The following is a 20,537-nucleotide window of genomic DNA, read 5'->3' on the forward strand; positions in this document are numbered from 1 at the left end:
CAGGTTTGGTTTAGTCTGCATGTAGTGTGATAATAGTCATGGTAAAGATAAATAGCGAAAAGAGGGGACACAGAATTGCAGACTGTTATCATATCTCTTGCCATTTGTTTGCACTGGTAGATTTCTGCTTAAGAAACTGCTAAAAGCATTTATGATGACTGGCTTTGTAGGATGGAACCGCAGGGCCTCTGAGGATTGGCTCTCTCCTCTCTGTCTGTCTCCTTTTTCTCTTCAAATGAAGAGTCAAGTGTAAGAACCTTGTCCTCAACAAATCTGGCCTGTAGGCACTATGAAATGCACAGTGACCACCAGGTTATCCTTAGGCTGAGACTATTGCCTTGGTATTTTAAGTTTTTTAGGAAGCTTTTCCTCTTTTCGTTAATTCTAGGACCAAAGAAGACAAGAGACTGAATTATCTGAATTATGCTTCTACAACAGAACTGGGTTTCTCCTCATTGGGCATGGCAGAGCCTGGGGAAGTCCTTCCTTCTGTTTGTTTTCTTGTTACAAACAGCTGATCTGGAAGCCAGGAGAGGTCATCAGTTTGTCTGGAAAACAGGTAGGAAAAAGATATATTGGTTTATCTACTAGATAATTCCTGTATTCAATGGTGGAGTGATTGTACTTTCTTCACACTGTTTTAGCTCAATAATAAATTAAAAAAGCCTGATAATGTCTTCTATTAATCTTTTTTTTTTAAACTGAAAAATAGAGGGGTTTAATTTCTGATTGAAATTAGTGATCTTCATGCCAAGAGGAAAATTTTTACTGGCTCACTCCCTTTGTAATATTGAATCATTTTTATGTTTGAATGAAGAGGACACATCAGCATCTTTAATGATGAAGTGAGCTGGAAGTCCATACTCTTGGCTGATTTGTTTATACTTTCTGTGGTAGATTTAATGAATAATTTCTGCCCATCAGTCAGATTGGATACATGCAGTGTTTGAATGTTCACAAAGTTTGGAAACTGTTGTGAAGGCACATTGATTGCATTGTGGTGATCCTTGGTGACAGGGAGGAGGTAGGTGGGAGATGGTATGATATAGATGCATGAAACTGAGGTTGAAGCCTCATTGCTGGAGACATTCAAGATCAGACTTGATGTGGCCCCAGGCAGCCTGAACTAGCTGGAGGTGTCCCTGCTCACTGGGTGGGTGGGGGGGGTTTGGACAAGATAACCTGTGAGGGTCCCTTCCAATGCAATGAAATCTGTGAATCTGTGACATATTTGGCCACATGTTTTGTAGCACATCACAGCAGCAAAGAATGTTCAATGAAATGGAAAGATTGGCAAATTTGTGAAATATTTACTCAAAGTATTTAATCAAAAATATGCAACTGAAACAGAGGTTTTATTGCCCAGTATCCCGTTGAGGTTTGGCCTTTTTATCACTGAGCAAGAGTGATTAAATTTGATGGAAAAATAATTTCCTTTCATTTTTCTGGAGAATTGCTTTACTGTTTTGGTTATTTGTTTTTAAATTATAGTTCTTTAGAAGGTAAAAGTCTGAATTAGCTGAATATTGAAACAACTATTCTGGGAAGGCTCCTATCCTTCTGGGGAGACTCCTGTCCTTCTGGTAGGACCAACACAGTCTTCTCACCCTGGCCACTGGGATGGGAAGCTGATTGCTGATGAGGTGCTGGTTAAATAAAATCTGATACTATATTTTCAAAGACCTGTTGTGCAATGTCTTGCAATGTAAAATGAAGAGGAAATAAACAACAACATAAACTCTCTCCAATTCAATGTTACTAACTTTTGTACAAGCTTTGAAAGGTAGAGTTGTTTTCTCAAGACAAATTAGACCTTTCAATGCTGTCTGTCTTCTCTTCAGTTCTGAAGTGTATTGTCTGTCTGTCTTTAGGGGTGTGTATTGGAAGTCATAAAATAAGGAGGTATTGACGCTTCAAAGACATCTGAGGCAGATGCCTTTGTAACTAAGAAACGGTGGTGCACAGGTGTGTGTGAACGTGGGATACCATGCTCTGAAAGCCCTGTGAAGAGCTCCTTGTGAAGGTCTGTCTCTCAGATGCAGGAGAAAATTGCCAGTTCTTGTGACTCCCACAGTGAATTAGAAATGTGGGAGCTCTCAAGAGTAATTTTAAAAGCCTTAAATGCTACCAGTATTTTATTGCACTTTCTCTGCCTATGTGGTGATGAGAAATAGAAAACAACTTTGAATGAAATGTTTTCCAAATGAAAATAACTTGTAAAATTGAGCCAAATTCATTGTCCTGTATGAGGGTGGAGGGGGGAGGGGAACCAAAACCAACAAACAAAACATTTTTGCCCTTCCAGTTAAATGTTTTTATATTTGTAAACAGTTTTTTTCTTTTTCTTTTTTTCATGGGGATATGTTGTTGAAGCTTAGATAAAAGTTACATCTAGTTCTAGGTTGAAGTGAACACAGTTTGTTTTGTGAAGAAATAAATCATTACTTGTGAAGCCTGTACTTTCTCTGCAGTAGTAGTGAAGCAGCAGCATTTCTACTTCCTGAATCTCTTTTGCAGTCATCTTAAGGAACACAACAAGGAGCTGAGATTTCTCTCAGCAAGCTGAACGGATACTTGGGAAAAATCTTGGTTAAAAGGAGCTAGGGTGCTAGGGTGTTTGCAATAAACTAATGGCTTTCTTTGGGTAATTCTGCTTTTTTTGCATATGGTGACACTCTGGAAGAGGTTGCCCAGGGAGGTTGTGGATGCCTCCTCTCTGGGGGTTGGATAAGGCCTTGAGCAGCTGAGTCTAGTTGAGAGATATCCATGCCCATGGTGGGGAGGTTGGAGTAGATGATCTTGCCCAGGTGGCCAAGAAGGCCAATGGCATCCTGGCCTGCACCAAGAATAGTGTAGCAGGAACAGGGAAGTCATTGTGTCCCTGTACTCATCACTGGTGAGGCCGCACCCCAAGTACTGTCTTCAGTTCTGGGCCCCTCAATTTAAGAAGGACATTGAGACTCTTAAACATGTCCAGAGAAGGGCAACGAGGCTGGTGAGAGGCCTTGAGCACAAACCCTACGAGGAGAGGCTGAAGGAGCTGGGATTGTTTAGCCTGGAGAAGAGGAGGCTCAGGGGAGACCTCATTGCTGTCTACAACTACCTGAAGGGAGGTAGTAGCCAGGAGGAGGTTGGTCTCTTCTCCCAGGCAATCAGCACCAGAACAAGAGGACACAGTCTCAAGCTGCACCAGGGGAAGTTTAGGCTGGAGGTGAGGAGAAAGTTCTTCACAGAGGGAGTTGTTAGCCGCTGGAATGTGCTGCCCAGGGAGGTGGTGGAGTCACTGTCCCTGGAGTCGTTCAAGAGGGGATTGGACGTGGCACTTGGTGCCATGGTTTAGTAGTCATGAGTTCTTGGGTGACAGGTTGGACTTGATGATCCTTGAGGTCTTTTCCAACCTAATTGATTCTGTGATTCTGTGCTCTCTAAGGTCCCTTTCAACCTAAGCCATTCTATGATTCTGTGATTCATTTCTGCGGCATCTGGGAGCATGTATACCGAAGTGAAATTGCAGTGACCTTGAAATCAGTGACAAGAGAGTGTAAGTGGCAGTCTTGCTGTCAGGATGGCATATGTGGCTGGGTCCTGCATGTATTTTTTGACTTTGCTTGAAATGTGTTTTCAGCTATGGTTAGTCTCAAAGATGCGTCTTTCTTTCAAAAGATGACAGAGAACTGTTTTGGGAAGAGAGGGTTTGGCAACTTGAATGGAGCAGGTGGATCTGGAGAGGGTAGCAGGGTTAACATAACCTGTTGTGGCAGGATATTAATAACAAAATAACTTTAGACTATAGATCCTGGAGGTACTGGTTTGTGAGATCTGTGGTTTGTGTAACAACAACAATAATAATAAATTGTTAGCTTTTAATGTCAGAATTGAGCAGATCTTTTCTGATAGAAAGAAAACCTGCAGCTGTTGTCTTTTTTTAAATTAAACAATCCAGTGAGAAATGAGCAGTCCCTAATGGGAAAGGAGATGAGCTGTTTTGCTTTTAAATCGTGTTTTGTCTGTTGCGAGCATGGTTAAGTTACCTGCTGTAGAGAAATTCAGCTTTGTATTGGGATGTCATGCTTCATAATTGAATAAGATTATGCTTCTGAAAGCTCTGACTTTAAGAAAATTAATTTATATATATTAAGGTAAATTTTCCTAGCACACAGAAGTCCAGAGGTGCATCCTTAGTATGGATGGGAGAAAAATAAAAAGCATTGTCTCAGCACTGAAGTTTATAAAGCAGACTTTTTTTTACCTAAATCCTTAGCTTTATCAAATAAAGACCCATGCATTTTCATGCTGGGCTTGGGGGTCTTGGTATAGGTGAAAGCAATTGTATGGAAATCATTGCTTTTACAAAAAAAATCAGGCTTTTTATATTTCTTAAAGTGTAAGAACTTGGCAGTGTGAGATAGGTTATACACACTCTTCCCCCAGCTATTTGAAGGTCTGTCATTTGCATTTTGTTTATTTGTGGCCCGTCTTAAATACATTTATTTTTAGCTTTTGGTTTCTAGAGATGATAGATTAATGTTGAAATATCTGTACACTGTATCTTTTGGTTTCAAGACATTTCTTTGTCAGACACTTATTTTGTGACTGCCAGTCTAAGCATGAAAGCAATAATTATATCAATTAAATTACTCAGCAACCTCAAATAGCTGAATAATTTTCCAACACTTGCTAACTAACAAAGCATTTTTAGTGATAAAATCTTGAGAAAATTTAATTAGATCTAAAGCCTTGTAAATTAATATTGTTTAAAGCAATAGCCAGTTAGCAATTTGCATATTTCTTCAGCTCCTGAATCGTTCTAAAAGTGCCTGGAACTTCTGTAATGCAAATGCATCTGTGTTTCAGTGATGGCCATTCAAGCTTTTATACAGAATATTGATATACACATCAATCCAGAGTATGATTCATCAGGACATAGACCTGATGGAGAGGGTCCAGAGGAGGGCCATGAAAATGATCAGGAGGTTGGAGCATCTCTGCTGTGAGGACAGGCTGAGGGAGCTGGGGTTGTCCTCCTGGAGAAAAGGCTCCGGGGAGACCTAATAACGGCCTACCAGTATCTGAGGGGGGACCTATGGGAAGGATGGAGAGAGACTGTTTACAAAGACCTGCAGTGACAGGACAAGGGACAATGGCTTGAAACTACAGAAGGGAAGATTTAGGTTGGATATCAGGAAGAAGTTCTTCACTATGAGGGTGGTGAAACACTGGAACAGGTTGCCCAGGGAAGTGGTTGAGGCCCCTTCCCTGGAGATATTCAAGGTAAGGCTTGTCGAGGCCCTGGGTAACCTGATGTAGTTGGGGATGTCCCTGCTGACTGCAGGGAGGTTGGACTGGATGACCTTTGGAAGACCGGTCCGGCCTGGACCATTCCATGATTCTAGGATCTCAGGTAGTGATAGGACTAGGGGGAATGGAATAATGCTGGAAGTGGGGAGATTCAGGCTGGATGAGAGGAAGAAGTTCTTCACCATGAGAGTGGTGAGACCCTGGAATGGGTTGTCCAGGGAGGTGGTTGGGGCCCCATCCCTGGAGGTGTTTAAGGCCAGGCTGGATGAGGCTCTGGCCAGCCTGCTCTAGTGTGAGGTGTCCCTGCCCATGGCAGGGGGTTGGAACTGGATGATCCTTGTGGTCCCTTCCAACCCTGACTGATGCTATGATTCTATGATTCAAGTTGATCAAACTCTGAAATTTAGTTCTAAAGTCAAGTCTAAATCATGTGCAACAGAGGAAATATTGTGTTTTACAGTAGAGAGGGTGATAATTAAGATTACCAAATGCTGAGAATTAACCCTTCCCAGAAACACTTGCAAAACACTTGCAGTTGCTGCATGGATAGGTTGCAATCTTGCCATCACTGCTGGTATCTTCAGCTCCTTTATAAACTACACCTCAGCAACTGTGCATATGCCATTTCCCCTGAAATACTAACAGAATGAAAGGGAAAAGGGACATAGTCCATAAAGTTGGCTCTCAAATACAAAGCTGTGATGTGGATGAATTTTTTTGTTTGTTTTTAAATAAGGGGAATATAAAAATATGTTTGTATGATGAAAATGTTCTGATTTTTAGGAAAATAGCTCTCTAATTATGGTAAAATGCTATTTCACATGGAAATAATGTGCTGCACACTAATGAAGGGAAGAAGGGGACTATTAGAAACCCAGATCTGGTATTCCAATGAGTTCTCCATCTGTAATTCTCTCCAAAAAATGGATCTGGATGGTGATTTAGCCCAGCAGGGACAGGCTCCCTGGTAGGAATGGAAGAGCATCAAAAGTGAGAAATCAGACTTGGAAGTAGATTTGTAATACAGCTGATCACAGTAGAGAGATTTTTTACATGAGGAAGAAACTATTAATCTTCTGGTCTTTGTGAACTTCTGGGAGCTAGATGCCGTGAGCTGTAAGTTCTCTTGCCCCAGGTGAACACAAAATAACTTTAATTCGGAGTTATTACTCATATTTGAAAGTCCTTCTTAAAATAAGGCTAACAAATGGGATTTGATCATTAGTCCTTCTTCAGAAACAATCCATAATGGAAAGGGTATGAAATGAACTTTTTGGAGAAAAACTTTTAACCTTTGAACTACTTGTGAATGTGGGTGAGCCAGTTACAGCTAAGATGAAAAAAGTATCTTTTGTTCTCTGTTCTCAGATAATACCTCTATAAAATGCCCTTTCTCAAGATTGCAGTTTCAGGAGGGCAAGTGCTGGCTTGGAAGTGCGTTTGACCTTATGTCTTAAAAGACAAACTTTTACCTGTGTATACCAAACATTAAAACGGGTCCAGATCTTCAAAGGACAGTAGAACTCAAACCTACTGAAAAGACACTGAAAGATAGCTCTGTAACAAGTGATAATTTTCCAAAATCATCTACAAGATGAAGAATGATAATCTGCCCTAGAATAGGTGGGTTTTTTTATTTGGTACAAATGTCCTTTTCAGTTACCTTTGTGTGACATCTGGAATTTTATTATTTTTCTCACTGCCTGACATTTCCAAACTTTATTTTGTTGCAAATATTCTAATTGTAGGTCATTCTTATGCTGTCCTGGTGAATGGAATTTTAAACATTTGAACTTTAGACTGGAGGATTAGCCTTGATTTAATCAAATTTTGAATTATTCTGTGGTTCTTCACTAAGAGTTTAGGACTGCAGCAATTCTCTTGGGTTAGAGATTGCAATCTTTACATATTAAGAGCACCAACAATAAATAAATAATTTAAAATAAATAATCTATTAAGTTCCTTCTAAAACTTGTCAAGATTCTTGTCATAAGCTTGATAATTTAAAAGCTATGCTAGAATCATGATCTTTCCGCTTTTCACCTTTATTCATTATTAGTTTCTACCTTTGCACTTGAACTAGATAGTCATTAAGTAGCTCTTCTTTTGGTAGTTGCTCCTAATGTATTTGTAGTTTAAGGATACCGAACTATTCTGGACCCCTGTTGGTAAACATATCCTCTTTGAACTGGTTTGCCAAACCAAATATTTTCTATATATTGCTTTCCAGGATGATATCAAATCACAGATGAGTTTTCACCCACTGATATTTTACAATTTTAATTAGAAGTGCCTGGCTTAAAATACATCAGAGTCCCATAGCTGGTGCTCTTTTTGAATATTTTGCAATGAGCAGTTTAATTTGAAGTAGTTTAGTTGGTTTTAATCTGTTGGTGTAGTTTAATTAAGTAGTCATTAAAAATATCATTTAAATATAAAACCCCAGTACTTTAGTTCTATATTTGTCTAAAATAATTCTTTGCAAAGAACATTTTTATGGAACAATATAAATTACAGTTTTATTGCAGCTAAACTTTTTAAAAAACAGTAGTACTTGGAGCTTTGAAGAAATTTGTTGTGCAGAATTTCCTTGGTAACAAAGCTTAATGTGTTGACTGATATTAGTCACTCATGCTTGAGAACTATTCTCATATTTGCTTAGACAGGAGAGCAGTTGTCCCAGATTGCTAAATACTTGCTTTTCTTATTATTCCTTACCCTTTCCTATCCATATTTTTGCCTTTTTATTCCAAACACTGCTAAATTTCATTGTGTATCTTTCTGCTACTTCTCTTCACCTTTATCATTCCAGTTCTGATATGGTATCCTCATCTGGTCTTGTTTTCTGAACAGTTGAATCCAGCTTGTGTTGGAATTGTGGGAGATGCATCAGTTGCCTTACTTTCTAACCCTTTGGAGTGGCTGTACGAAGAGTACTTAGGTGGGTGAGACAGTTCAAAGTTGGTAGAGACCTTGTGTCCTCAGGCAGTAAGTACTGCTGAGTTTGTCAGAGAACCAGACAAATGTACACAGTTTCTCAGTCTCTCTCCTAAAGAACTTTTCTATACTGGAAGCTCATCTTCCACCCTGGCCTGTCCTTCAGGTACTTGAGGCTGGCTGCTATGTTGGTTGAACGTGCCACAGCAGCCTATTGATTACCCACTAGGGTCTTGTTTGATGTAGCTTCTGGATTTGTGCTTAACCTGCAGGGTTAAAAGCTCAGCATATGGGACATGCCTGGAGAACCTGCCCTGTTGGCCCAAAGAATGCTAACCAGTGTCAGAGACACTGGAATTGTTCCTGGAAGAGTTTTGGAAGAGCAATCAGAGATGGAGACATGCTTAAACTGATGCTGTTTTTCCTTGTCCATGGAACTCTATGTGTTCTTACTAGCTCTATTTTCCCACAGGGACTTGGTGCCAGTGAAAATGTTCTTTAGTGGCACTGCTTAAGGAAAGGGTCTCTGGCTTCTGTATTTTTTTCCTAGGAAAATGTGCTACAGCAAGCAATATGTGGAGCGCAGACTCAGTCAAATTTAAAAGGCAAGCAAAGGAGGAACAGAAATGACACTGAAGTGTATGTTATAATGAGCACTTTATATGCTTGGAGGTAATAGGCAGAGTACTAGGTCCTCAGCTGAGATGAGTACTGAGCAGCAGCTTGGCCATGGACTGATGATGGTGCTCATTGAGTTCAGGTGTGACACTTTACAGCATGTGCCTGGCAGTTTTGTTACTGTTTGGATCACAAAAGTATTTCAGTAGTTCTTTTACACAAAGGCTACAAGCTTTAACAAATGTCTTTGTCTAACCAATATCAGATGTTCAGTAGGTGGTGGTTTAAACTAGATTACACAGGAGATTCACACTAATCTTTTAATGTCCCTCTTTCCTTCCTGAGAATAATAGTTTTTGAGAATAAGGTGCTTTTTCCCTGGTTTTTGTTGGTATTGGGAAAAGTATAAGTTAGGCGTCTTATCCTTTTTTTTCCTCAATAGTTACTATGGGAACAGAGCTGCAGGTCACAGGGGAAAATCTGCAAAAGTGCTTTCTTTTAAATTGTTCATTTAGGAAAAAAAAAGATAGCTTATTACTGGAATTGCGGTACTTTTCATTCAACTTTGTTGGATTGTATTGTTGTACATATTTCACTCACAAAAGAAGCACAGTGAGTGGCAAGAAAAACAGATGGGGATGTTTTTGTACTTTTTCCTTGGGGTTAATATTTTTTTAATTGAATGCAGCTGTTGGAAAGATTTCTGTTGTTATGTATAGGCGGAGCATTAAAAATGGATGATCACATTTTCAGCCTGTTTCAGGATTTAATTATTCTGCTGCCCTTGTTCAGAACCCTGCAGGTTCAGTTTTTAATCATTATATCTTAAGTTAGTTAGAATAAGAGTTTCACTTTGCTACTTAATTGAACAATTTCAGTATATGAGGGTAATAGCTTTCTCATTCAGCTTCTGTGTAGAGTACATTTTGGGTGAAGATACACAAAATTGTATCAGAAATCCCTAAGAAGCATGTTGTTCTTCTCAGGATGCAGATAAAGCAGTTGAGTCTTTCAAGGGACATGATTTTTGGGTGGTCTGCCCACTGATACTGTATTTCCCTAGGTTTGTATTATTTTTTACTCTGGTCTGTAAGAGAATAGTCCTGCTGTCATCAACTTACTCTTTTTTTTGTTTACAAAAACCAACTTTCTTTGTATTCTTTCTTCTTTTAAAAAATGTGAATGGTAAAAGCCAGGAAAATTAAATGGAGGAGTTAAAAGGGATGAGGAATATTTCATGGTAATCCAGATTATTGACATAGCGTTCATATGGTCTCTTTTAATCACCCTCAGCTAGTGGATAGATAAGATGAAATGCCCACTTAATATAGTAGTTTGGGATAGATAAGCTTTGGTTTGCATAGGGAATTCCTGCTGAGATCAGGAGGAGTGTGATGTGTGAATCCAGAGGTGCTGTCTGGTCCTTGCTTTTGATTACGCTGCCTGGTGTCTACCACTTTGATTATTTCTGCAGATTGTTCTTCCAGAGACCTTTTTAAGGTTATGGTTAAATGTGTCTCTGTGTCATAATTGAATATAAGAGCAATTTAGAATTATAGTGCTAAACTGGGAAAAGCATGTTAAAACCTCATTATTGCAGTTCTAAATATATTGGTTCTGTATTCTGGGAGATGAGTTGTAGACAGTTGCTGAAGTATATCCAGCTTTTGTGTGGCATGTCCTGGAAGGCTAGCCATGAAAAATCACTTTTCAAATGTGAACTTAATAAAAACTTTCCTACCCTGAATGCTAAACCCTACTCCCTGTGCGATTAGTGGTTTCATTTCTTTCTCAGCAGTTGGGTAATGATTATGGCTCCAGATGCTGCAGGAGTGATAAAGAGAGTGATTAATTTCACTTGAAAGGGCGTATGTTCAAAGAGGAGCCAACCCAACGCCTTGAACGCGGAGCTGATGTCGCTGCCGCGCTGCAGCTTGCATGCCTTGGTACCCAACTGTTTCTGGGGAAAGGACCAGTAAATCTATGTTATTTATCTTCAGCCAGAATATTTGCTGCTTGGTTTTACCCGCTCATTGATGTCTATTTTTTTTTTCCCCCCACTTTCACTCTGTTCTACAAGATTTTGTTTTAAAAGCTCTTTGTGTCTCTTAGTGCTGTCAAACTTTCAGCAGAAGACTTTGAGAAGGGGCTTGTGCCACCAGTGCACCCCAAGTAGCTGCAGAAAAAGTTTGGAGTTATGTAGAGTATGGAGTAGTAATGGAAGGATTCATATTCACTGGCATGGTCAACAGCAGCTTTAAAAGTGTTCCTATGCTTTATTTGCAATAACAGTTCATACTGTATGTCTTCCTGAAAAATCTTGGCATTTGAAGCATTACATTTTCAATATAGTGACTCTAGTAAGTCAGTCTTAAGATTTTATTGACCTATTGAGTAGGTCAACAGAAGTATGAAACATGGCTGGTGGTGCCAGCCACATGATTAAATACAGGGCAAGGGGATGCCTGATGTTTATTGTGTTATCACGTGAACTTTTTCACTGATTGGTGTCCTCTGGGGTTTATTCTATCACCCCTGAGATTCAAAGCCCTTCAAATATCGATAGTTTAAAAATATCTACCTGTATTTGAGGCGTGTTTTACTTCTCTATAGTATGACATTTATAACCATAAATTACACAAGTTTGAAGCTGCCGAAGACAAAAATAAATTCAGTACTTGTGACATCTTTAGGATCTTTTGACCTATTAGTTAAGTTGATTTATACCACCCAGTTGCTTTTAAGCAAAATAAGCAGTTTTCTTCTAGCTATTGAAAATTTTCACAGTGCAGACACTGGATATAGAATTTTTTTCTGTATATGCATTGAATAAATTCTGTTGTGTATTAGCTGCGTAGTTTTGAAGCAGCAGAATGGATGGAATGCAGAAATGGAGTTGTTACAGACAAGGATTGAAAGGAGACTGTAATGATTAAACACCAGGAACTTTTCAGAAGTTTTTATTAAATATGGTGCACATAAGGTAGTGCTCGTGTAAAGTTTTTATTGTCATCCCCTTAATATTCTTGCCTGTGTTAATAAAGCAGTGCTGTATTAAAGAGGAAGTGAAAATGAATTTCAATAAGGTGTTTGCAGCTCTGTGTATTAAATGCGTCTGCTGTATGACTGGAATCAGTAACTTGCCTACGTTTTCAATATTTTCCATTAAACTAATTCAGTATTTTCAACTGTCATTAAATATTTTGTAACCCAGGTATAGTTATATCTTGATTTAAACCATTTTGAATGTGAATATTTGTCATTCTGCAGATGTGGATTGCCAAATTCAGCTTTACTCGCTCTCAGCAGTGAGCTGGTAGTGCATGAAGTTGTGTCAGTGCTTAACAGGTAGTGGGCATGTATTCGTTTTGAAGTTTTAGAAGTTTGATAATGAGGGCTTATCCAAGCTTTAACTATTATTGATCATGCTTTTCTCTTAAGGATATATCAATGCTCTATCCTCTGCATTCCCTTGCAAAGTGCCAGGAAAACCTTACTTTTAGAATTGGCTCCAAACATGAAAAAGTGTCTGTGTGTGGGGAAACAACCAACCAAAAAACCAAGTACATCCTTGTATGTGTAGCACTGATGTTGAAAGTTATAGAATCATGGAATTGTTTGGGTTGAAAGAAACCTCTAAGATCAAGTCCAACCATCAACTCTATACCACCATGGCCATTAATCCATGTCCTGAAGTGCCATGCCTGCACATTTCTTGAACATGTCCAGGGATGGTAACTCCACCACCTCTCTGGGCAGTCTATTCCAATGCCTGACCACTCTTGAAGGAAAGAAATAGTTTTTAATCTCCAACCTAAACCTCCCTGGCACAATTTCAGGCCATTTCCTCTTGTTCTGTCACCTGATAGTAGGGAAAAGAGACAAACCCCTGCTGCAGAGAATGCCTCACAGAGCAGAGACTCTGCTGGGAAGTGAAATTGTTGAATGATTTGGGTTGGAAGGGACCTTAAAGATCATCTAGTTTCAAGCCCCATGCCATGGGCAGTGACACCTCCCACTAGACCAGGCTGCTCAAGGCCCCATCCAGCCTGGCCTTGAACACTCCCAGGGAGGGGACATCCACAGCCTCCCTGGACAACCTGTTCCAGTGTCTCACTACCCTCCTGAGTATTAAATATATTGTACACATGCTAGTGTCTGTGTGAGCGTATGTGTACCCATTATTTTGGGGGTGTTGCTATATGTCAACCATGTATAACTGTGTTGCCATCCAGCCAAGGCCACTGGTGTAGTGGCAGAAATAGACACATAGCTGCAATGTTTTGAAAGGGCTGGAGATGGATCAAGTGAAAGACAGGGAAGTCAAGTAAATGATGACAGTAATGTTATTGTGCCCTAAGGGTCTTGCAAAGTACAGTACTTAAAACCCAATTTTTGCTTTGTAGATAAGTGAGCATGTCTCAGTTAAGTCAATATACGCATGATAAAGCTTGGTATTACACACCTTATTTGATATTTTTCATACTTACAGCCTTAAAGGTAACATTATATTTACGTTTGGAACACTCTAAAAGTACTTTATGCTTTTTGTTATGAGCTTTCAAACATGGTGCTTGGTTTCATAGTGGGAGCCCAGGTAGCCCAAAATTTATTGCTCTCATGTTAGATATTTATTGATGGCTAATTGACAACTGACCTTTGTTAGAACTCTCTCCAAAAAAGCAGGGAGAGACACCAGGGACAGCAAAGCAAAGAAACTGAAAAGCAAGTGAGAAAATGTAATTTTACGTTACAGTTACATTTTAATAGTGAAGGCTGCTTATTTTAAGTGAAAACAAAAGTATAAATCAAACAAAGAAAAATCCCTACTTTGGCTATAGATGAATGAAAATTTTAACAGGCTGATACATAAAAAAGCCCCAAACTTTCTTATTAATCTTCTTCACTGTGATTTACTTGTCCTTGATTGATTTTTTTTTTTTTTAAACAGATGGGCCAGCTTTCAAAGTCCTCAAAATGATTTAATTATTACAGCACATAAGGCCCCAAATCACATTTAAGATATTTTGATACTGTTAATGGAATAAACCAATGAACAGATGCAGAGGATGGAAAGTTGCTGGTACTCAAATCTATTAGACGATTCTGCAGTCAGAAGGTTCCCCACAGACCTTAACTGAAAGGTCAGGAGCTAACCTTAGTATATGCTGTTTAATACAATATCATTGGGATAAATATATTGCAACTATATGCCTCTGTGTCTTGGTGTATCAGGAGCTAAAGGTAAACTTGCAGTGTTCTGAATATATTACCAGATAAAGCTATGCAGCATTCAATAAAGCAATTACATAAAAAGCATTAGAGTCAACTTCAATTCCAATATTAGCAGTAATAATCAATCATTTTCAATCCAAGGGATGGTCTAATCGCTTTTTGTTGCTGCTTTGAAAGGTTACATTACTCAGTTATCTTGCAACTGAACAACCTTTTCATGTTTGCTTCATGTAGGATTTTATAAATGTTCTTTTAATCTCAGTATTTTGGTATTGACAATTTTGTGGGAGTTTAAAGATTTCCCTAACCTTTTCTCATCCCAATATAATTTCTTGCAGTTTTTAGACTTTTTTTTGGTGTAGAAGACCCAATTGTCACAAGCAGCAGATAAAATTTTTTCATCTGCTTATCTCTGTAAAATCTCTTTTTTACACCTTGTGCTGGTGTTGCCACTTTTCTTTGTGGTGGAATAAGCGTCCTGCATAAGCAATTTCACATTCAATTCCATCTAGTGCTTGTTTCTGTGCAGTTCAAGGACTTCTCTTCCTTCAGCACTCTTCAGATTGTGTCTGACCTTCTCACAAAGTCTGTTCTTCAATCTGATCTCCATGACCAGCAGTGGCTTCTCTCCTTTCCTCCTTTGCTTTGTTCTCAGCTGTGTGGGCACTGCAGGCTCTATCATAGATCACTGCTAGTAGATATTAATTGGTCCTAGACAGGTAATCCTATTTAATTCCTTCCTTAATCAGGTAATTTGAGAAATTGTTAAAGACGATTGTATTATCACCATTAGGATGATACTAGCAAGTTCACAGAATGCTTTGGGTTGGAAGGGACCTTTAAAGGTCATCTAGTCCAACACCTCTGGAGGGACATCTGACTAGTTCAGCTTGCTCAGAACCCCAAACAGCCTGAACTGGAATGTTTGCAGGGATGGCACATCTACCACCTCAGTGCCAGTGTTTCACCACCCTCATTGTGAAACCTTCCTTTCTTATACATTTAGTTTAAAACCATCACCTGTGTCCTGCTGTAGCTAACAAGTCAGTACTCATCTTTCTCATAAGCCCCCTTTAATTACTGACAGGCTGCAATAAGGTCTCTCTGGAACCTTCCCTTCTCCAGGCTGAACAAGTCCAACACTTCAGCCTTTTTTCACAGGAGAGATACTCCAGCCTTCTGATCATTTTTGTGGCCTCTTCTGGACCTTCAACAGGTCTGTGTCTTGTGCTGAGGACTGCAGAGCTGAGCACAGTACTGCAGGTGAAGTCGATACTTCAACAAAAAGACAGACATAGGAGAGAATGGGAAAAAGGTGATTTCCATCAAGCTTTCTTCTTGCTTCACCTCCCAAGGACAGCCAGTATACTGGCTGGCTGACTCAAGGAACACACTTGATTCAATTCTTTTTCTAAAGTATAATTTGATAGGCCCTGATTTTTTTTTTTTTTTTTTAATTGCCCCCAACCCAAAGCCTGGATTATTTCTGAAAGATCCTTTTTTACAGTCTTCTGGAACCAATTCTAGCCAATCCTTTTCACTTGTGGAGAGAGTCATTCAGATAATATTGATCACAATGCAAAATCCTGATTTTTAAACAAAAGGATATCTCATTTTCTTAGCTATGAACCTGGCTAATAGTTAGTTTAATTACTGTATCCTGGATGATTGCCTTGGGCCCATAAATTTGCTTCATTCATTGACTAGTAAAATTAGCATATTTTGCATGAATGATAACTAGAAGGTCCATAGCATTTTAGTTTTCTTCCTTATTTAAATAGTAATTGAGGCAGCTGAGAACTGTTAGTTTAAGAATGAATTATCAGAGATTATTTTCTTTTTCTGCCTTTGATGGTATTGACAAAGCTGTCTGTTCATGTATTGCTGATGGATGATTGTTATTTTTTAAGTTTAAAAAATCCTAAGAGTTTCTTCCTGCCTGACCAGATGATGCATTTTAGTGGGAGTAACAGAACTATTATGCTCTGGACACATACATGTGTTGTGGTCTGTTTGTCTTCAGGTAGCTATTAACAAGTGGAAGATCCTTACATCTGAATGAGTTTCTGTTGTGATGGTTTGTTGTTTCTTTTTTTTTTTTTTTTCACTCTTTATCAACATAAATCTATGCAGTCTGACTTCTGTTGTCTTTATGCACTGAGAGGTGCATGGGGGTGGTATAGGATGTTACATGAAAGTGCTGATTGTTAATGTCATGCATTATTCTGGGCGTGCTGCTTTTTTTTTTTTTACTGGTTTGGTATATGCCAAATGTAAAATTTCATAACTTTCTCATAAAACCCTTTTAGTATCTCTCTGGAGACTCTATTGATAAACTTTCCCTTAAGCATACATACAAATTAAATGTGAGAACCTGCAGCTAAAAGAAATTGCTCTAAGGCAGTGATTCACAAGAATGAAAAATCAATAAGAGTTTCATTAGGGAAGGAAAAGTTTAGACAGGCCCTTTGCCTTTTGCTACAGAAAGTAGAGAAAGGGAGAAACCATTGATCATTTTATTCAGCTTTGTTCTTAGAAAGAGCAGTCTCAGATGCAGGCATTTTGAAGCACGAATGTTGCTGGGTGAAAGGATCTAGCATCTGTGATCTCTCTGGCTGTATCCCCAGTGTTATCTTTCCAAATTCCCTTCTTAAGCCCTTCCTTTTCATTTGTATGAGCGGCACCTGCTCTAAGTGGAATCATCTGCTGGAGAAGCTGCTGTAGCTGGTCAACCACAACTTGTTTAAGTGGGTGTGTTTATTGAGGAGGTTACAGTGCAGACTCACAGAAGTGCTGCAAAAGGGACCTGTGTCCTCCTTGGGTAAGAGGTTTCCACCCATAGCCCCACTCCTCAGTGGGTTGGGTGACGGTGCTGGATGAATTGATTCAGATAGCTTGATGTCATGGAAAGTGGCTTGGGTTTTTTATCCTCTCCATTGTAATGGGTTTTCTGTTGAATCAGCTGTCTGAGAAATTACTGGCCCTGCAGTGGAGGTGGTGAGGATGAGCAACGTGAGGGCAGGAGGATGCTGTGAGATGGGTAGGGGCAGGGGGATGAGAGCAGCCCACATGTGGGAGCTGCGTGGGTGAGTGTGCATGTGGGCACTGACACAGGCAACTGCTTGGTCTGTGCGTAGGAGCTCCTCTCTGCTGGGAAGATTGTGTTTGTGGAAGCTGGACTTCTATAGCAACCAGATTGCCCTGTTGTAACTCTCAAATTTTTAATTTTTTGGTAAGTTTTCCTATTGAAACTTGGTGATGACACACATTAACAATCTTACAGTGACGTTTGACAGTTATGCATCTGTTTGTTTTCATTAAATACTGCTTTTTGAAAAGTTGTAGTGGTGATCTGATTAAAATGTACTTAAGATGGGAAAAAACCTGGTAGAGGTTCTTTTAGCCAAGAGCAAATTTATTCCTTCAAGCTTGTTTGAAAAACCAGGAGTGCTGGCAGGGTTGAATAGTAAATATGAGCTGTACATCTTGTTCAGCAGGCTTTTTTGGGATGCCTTGCATGAACTGAACAAGTGAGTAAGTGATACGTACGTGACTGAGGGTTCTGACAGAGTTGTGGTGATGGATTAAAATCAGATGAGTGAAGCTGCTGCCACCCCTGACCATCTGCCCTGCTCTTTGTTGTGCATCCCAGAACAGCAATATTTGGTCTCATGAATCAGCTTTTATGAAACAGTTTTTAGTATGGAATGTTACAATAAGCTGAGCCAGGGCTGGTTTACTTTAATATGCTTCTCCTAGATGGTGTTGTGGGAAGCTTTCAGACTGCCCCAGCTGTCTCAACAGACATGCTAGAAATGTAGTTTGTATTTCTGAGGCTAGCTTAGGTAAAGTTCTCCTGCTGCTTCCTCACATCATGTTTCTTCTCTGCTCTATGTAAATGCAAATGTGCACCTTTCCATGGTTGTTCTGCCCTGGCATTGGGGGTAACAGTATCCACAGCCTGGAGTGTTCCTGCACAGCTTCCCTGCACAGCATTGCCCGTCCTCAGAGACAGCACAAATGCTGCTCTCAGCCTAAAGTTTCTTTCAGTGTGTTTAAACTTGGGGTCCTTTTTACCACTACAGTCTTGCAAGTCCTCACATTTGTAAATATTTTATGTTTAAGAGCAAGCTACTATTTTTTACTTCAATGTCTGTAATGATAACATCTGCTGTGATTTGTATCATATATCTTCATCTGCACAGCATCAGAACTGTAATTTGGGGATATCTTTTGATTGGTTTCAGAGCAAAATTGAGTTAAAGTTGATTAGCTGAAGTAAATGTGGTGCAGCACAAACCCATGCTGAGTGGTGTTAAAAGCAATAAACATTAATAAGCAAGTGTGTGGGCCTGAGAGTCCCATGCCTCTAAGCACTGTGGGCTGCTGGGTGACCTGTTCACCTTTCCCAGGTTTTGAACAGTGACAAGTGAACAGATTGGATCAGATCTTGTTTCAGCATCATCTGTTTCCACAGCTGAAGCTCCCATATGATCAGATCGTATAAAATATTTAAGATGCAGAAGCTGTGTAACCGGAGTCTCCAGTAAATGTTAAGGCTCCGTCTGTTCTGCCCACCCTGAGGACTGTGCGTTTTGTGGCATTCGTCTGCATTGCTAGGTGACATCATATAGAGTTAGGAACACTGAAATGTGCACTGAACTGTTGCTTCATATTTGCTTCATGAAGTAGTAAAGACCTCACCGCAATAGTAACGTATGCCTGCGATGCTCTTGGGCGAGCTTCATGCACGCTCAGGCTGTGTTGCCAAGTGCACCTTTGGCACCAGGTTTAGCATCTTCTGTCAAAAGCTGGACTGAGCTATGTACAATACTGAGAGAGAAAAATAAATGATCTGAGCGGTTCTTGTGCAATAACAGGACAAGACCAAAAAAACCCAACAACCCAACCAAGTAGGCAAAACCAGAAACCCAGTCTTTTGGGGTTCTATTGTACATATTCAGTTTTGTTTAAATCATGTTTTCAATTAAAAATCTTATAGCTAATCATTATTTTAGTGATCCTACGCAGAGGATCAGGGCAACAGCAGTTTGGTGTTTTTTTTTTTATTACAAAACTAAATGAAATTATTCCATGTGCAGGTGATGAGAATAAGAATGGAATTTTGAAAGCTGAAACTCCTTTTCCAAGTTACAATCCCACCAACCTCTCCTCTCGAAGAGCAGGAATTGAGTTTCTGAAAAGCTTTCCGAAAGAGAAGTTTGCTTTGTGACATTGAAGTTAAATATTGATACTTTTCTGGTTTCTCCTCAAACCCAAGTAAAATATATATTTTTTATATATATATATATATTTTTTTTTTTTAAAAGAGACAGATTTCTTTTTTTAAAATGTGCATGGTTTCAGGTGTGGGCTTGCAGAGTTCCTCCAAATACCACAGCTGGTTATAATAAAATTGTGAGAGTAAGGAAGGGTGAGGTTTACTCTAGTGCATGAAGATTTCAAACATCTAAAGCCTAATTTTCAAAGCATCATTTTCCTCTGTTCAGGTTATGGTGACCCCCATATTGAAGTCTTTTTCTTAAGGCTGGCTGATTTCCCTTGAGTTACAAACTAGGTGGGATGATAGCCAAAATCCCTACTGTGTGTAGCTCTTGTGTCATTTTTCTAAATGTAATAATCATGTTCTTGTGTTGCATTCTTCTGACACAAAACCCAAACCCAGGAACTGCATTCCTGCCTTTTTTTTTTTTTTTTCAAGAACAATACATATAGCCTGAGTAAATGTGGTGGGGACAGCTGGATGGTACTGCCAGGGTTACAGGTTTTTAGAGATTGTGTTAGTGGGCTTTGTTCTGGAGATATTTGTAGCTCACAGCTTTTTAGAGAGAAGAATAACTGAAGCTAAACATTTTTTCTTCTTTTCTTGTAATTTGAGAAGATTTTTCAGACAGAGATTTGGTTTGGCAAAGCTGCTGGGCCTCATCAAAAAGTTTTTTGTGTGTGAGGCAACTTGAAAGTGGAACAGTTTTGGCCGCTGTACTGCTGTATATTAGGGCTATTGAAGCTATTGAAGATGGATCAGAAGGAGCTGATGTGTTTTGGTACTGAACTCACATGGACATTTATGGATGGCAGCAGCACAGGCAGTGTAGAGCCTCTGGAGAAACCCTATTTCTTTGTTGCCTTCAGAGATGCTTCTGGGGTGGGCAGAGAGTAGACACCATCGTCATCTCTGAGCCCTGGGCTTGGGAAGTGCTTGGTTTGGGTTCCGGGGACAGCCCAGGAGCTGTACAGCAGTTTTAGGAGGTGTGCGTTTCCCCTGCCAACACTGAAGAGCAGCTGAGCTGTTCAGCCTGAATCAAAGATTTATCCCAGAGAAGAAAGAAATTAAGAGGAGACAGTTAAATCTCTTTTTATGCTTTTTGACTTTATGGGATTTTTTTCGTTCTGTGTCACAACTGTGGTTTCCTGAGCTGAACGTTGAA

General features: G+C 39.5%; 1 protein-coding gene across 1 annotated transcript in view; it reads left to right on the forward strand.

The window, feature by feature from the left end:
- Positions 1-423: 423 nt before the first annotated feature.
- The window catches only part of THSD7B (thrombospondin type 1 domain containing 7B), a 277,058-nt gene continuing 256,944 nt past the window's right edge, over positions 424-20,537 (forward strand). Inside the window, exon 1 of the mRNA XM_054381025.1 lies at positions 424-559. Coding sequence (XP_054237000.1) covers positions 424-559 — 136 coding nt within the window. The remainder of the gene's footprint in view (positions 560-20,537) is intronic.

Source organism: Indicator indicator, chromosome 5 (assembly GCF_027791375.1).
Source record: "Indicator indicator isolate 239-I01 chromosome 5, UM_Iind_1.1, whole genome shotgun sequence".
NCBI lineage: Eukaryota > Metazoa > Chordata > Aves > Piciformes > Indicatoridae > Indicator > Indicator indicator.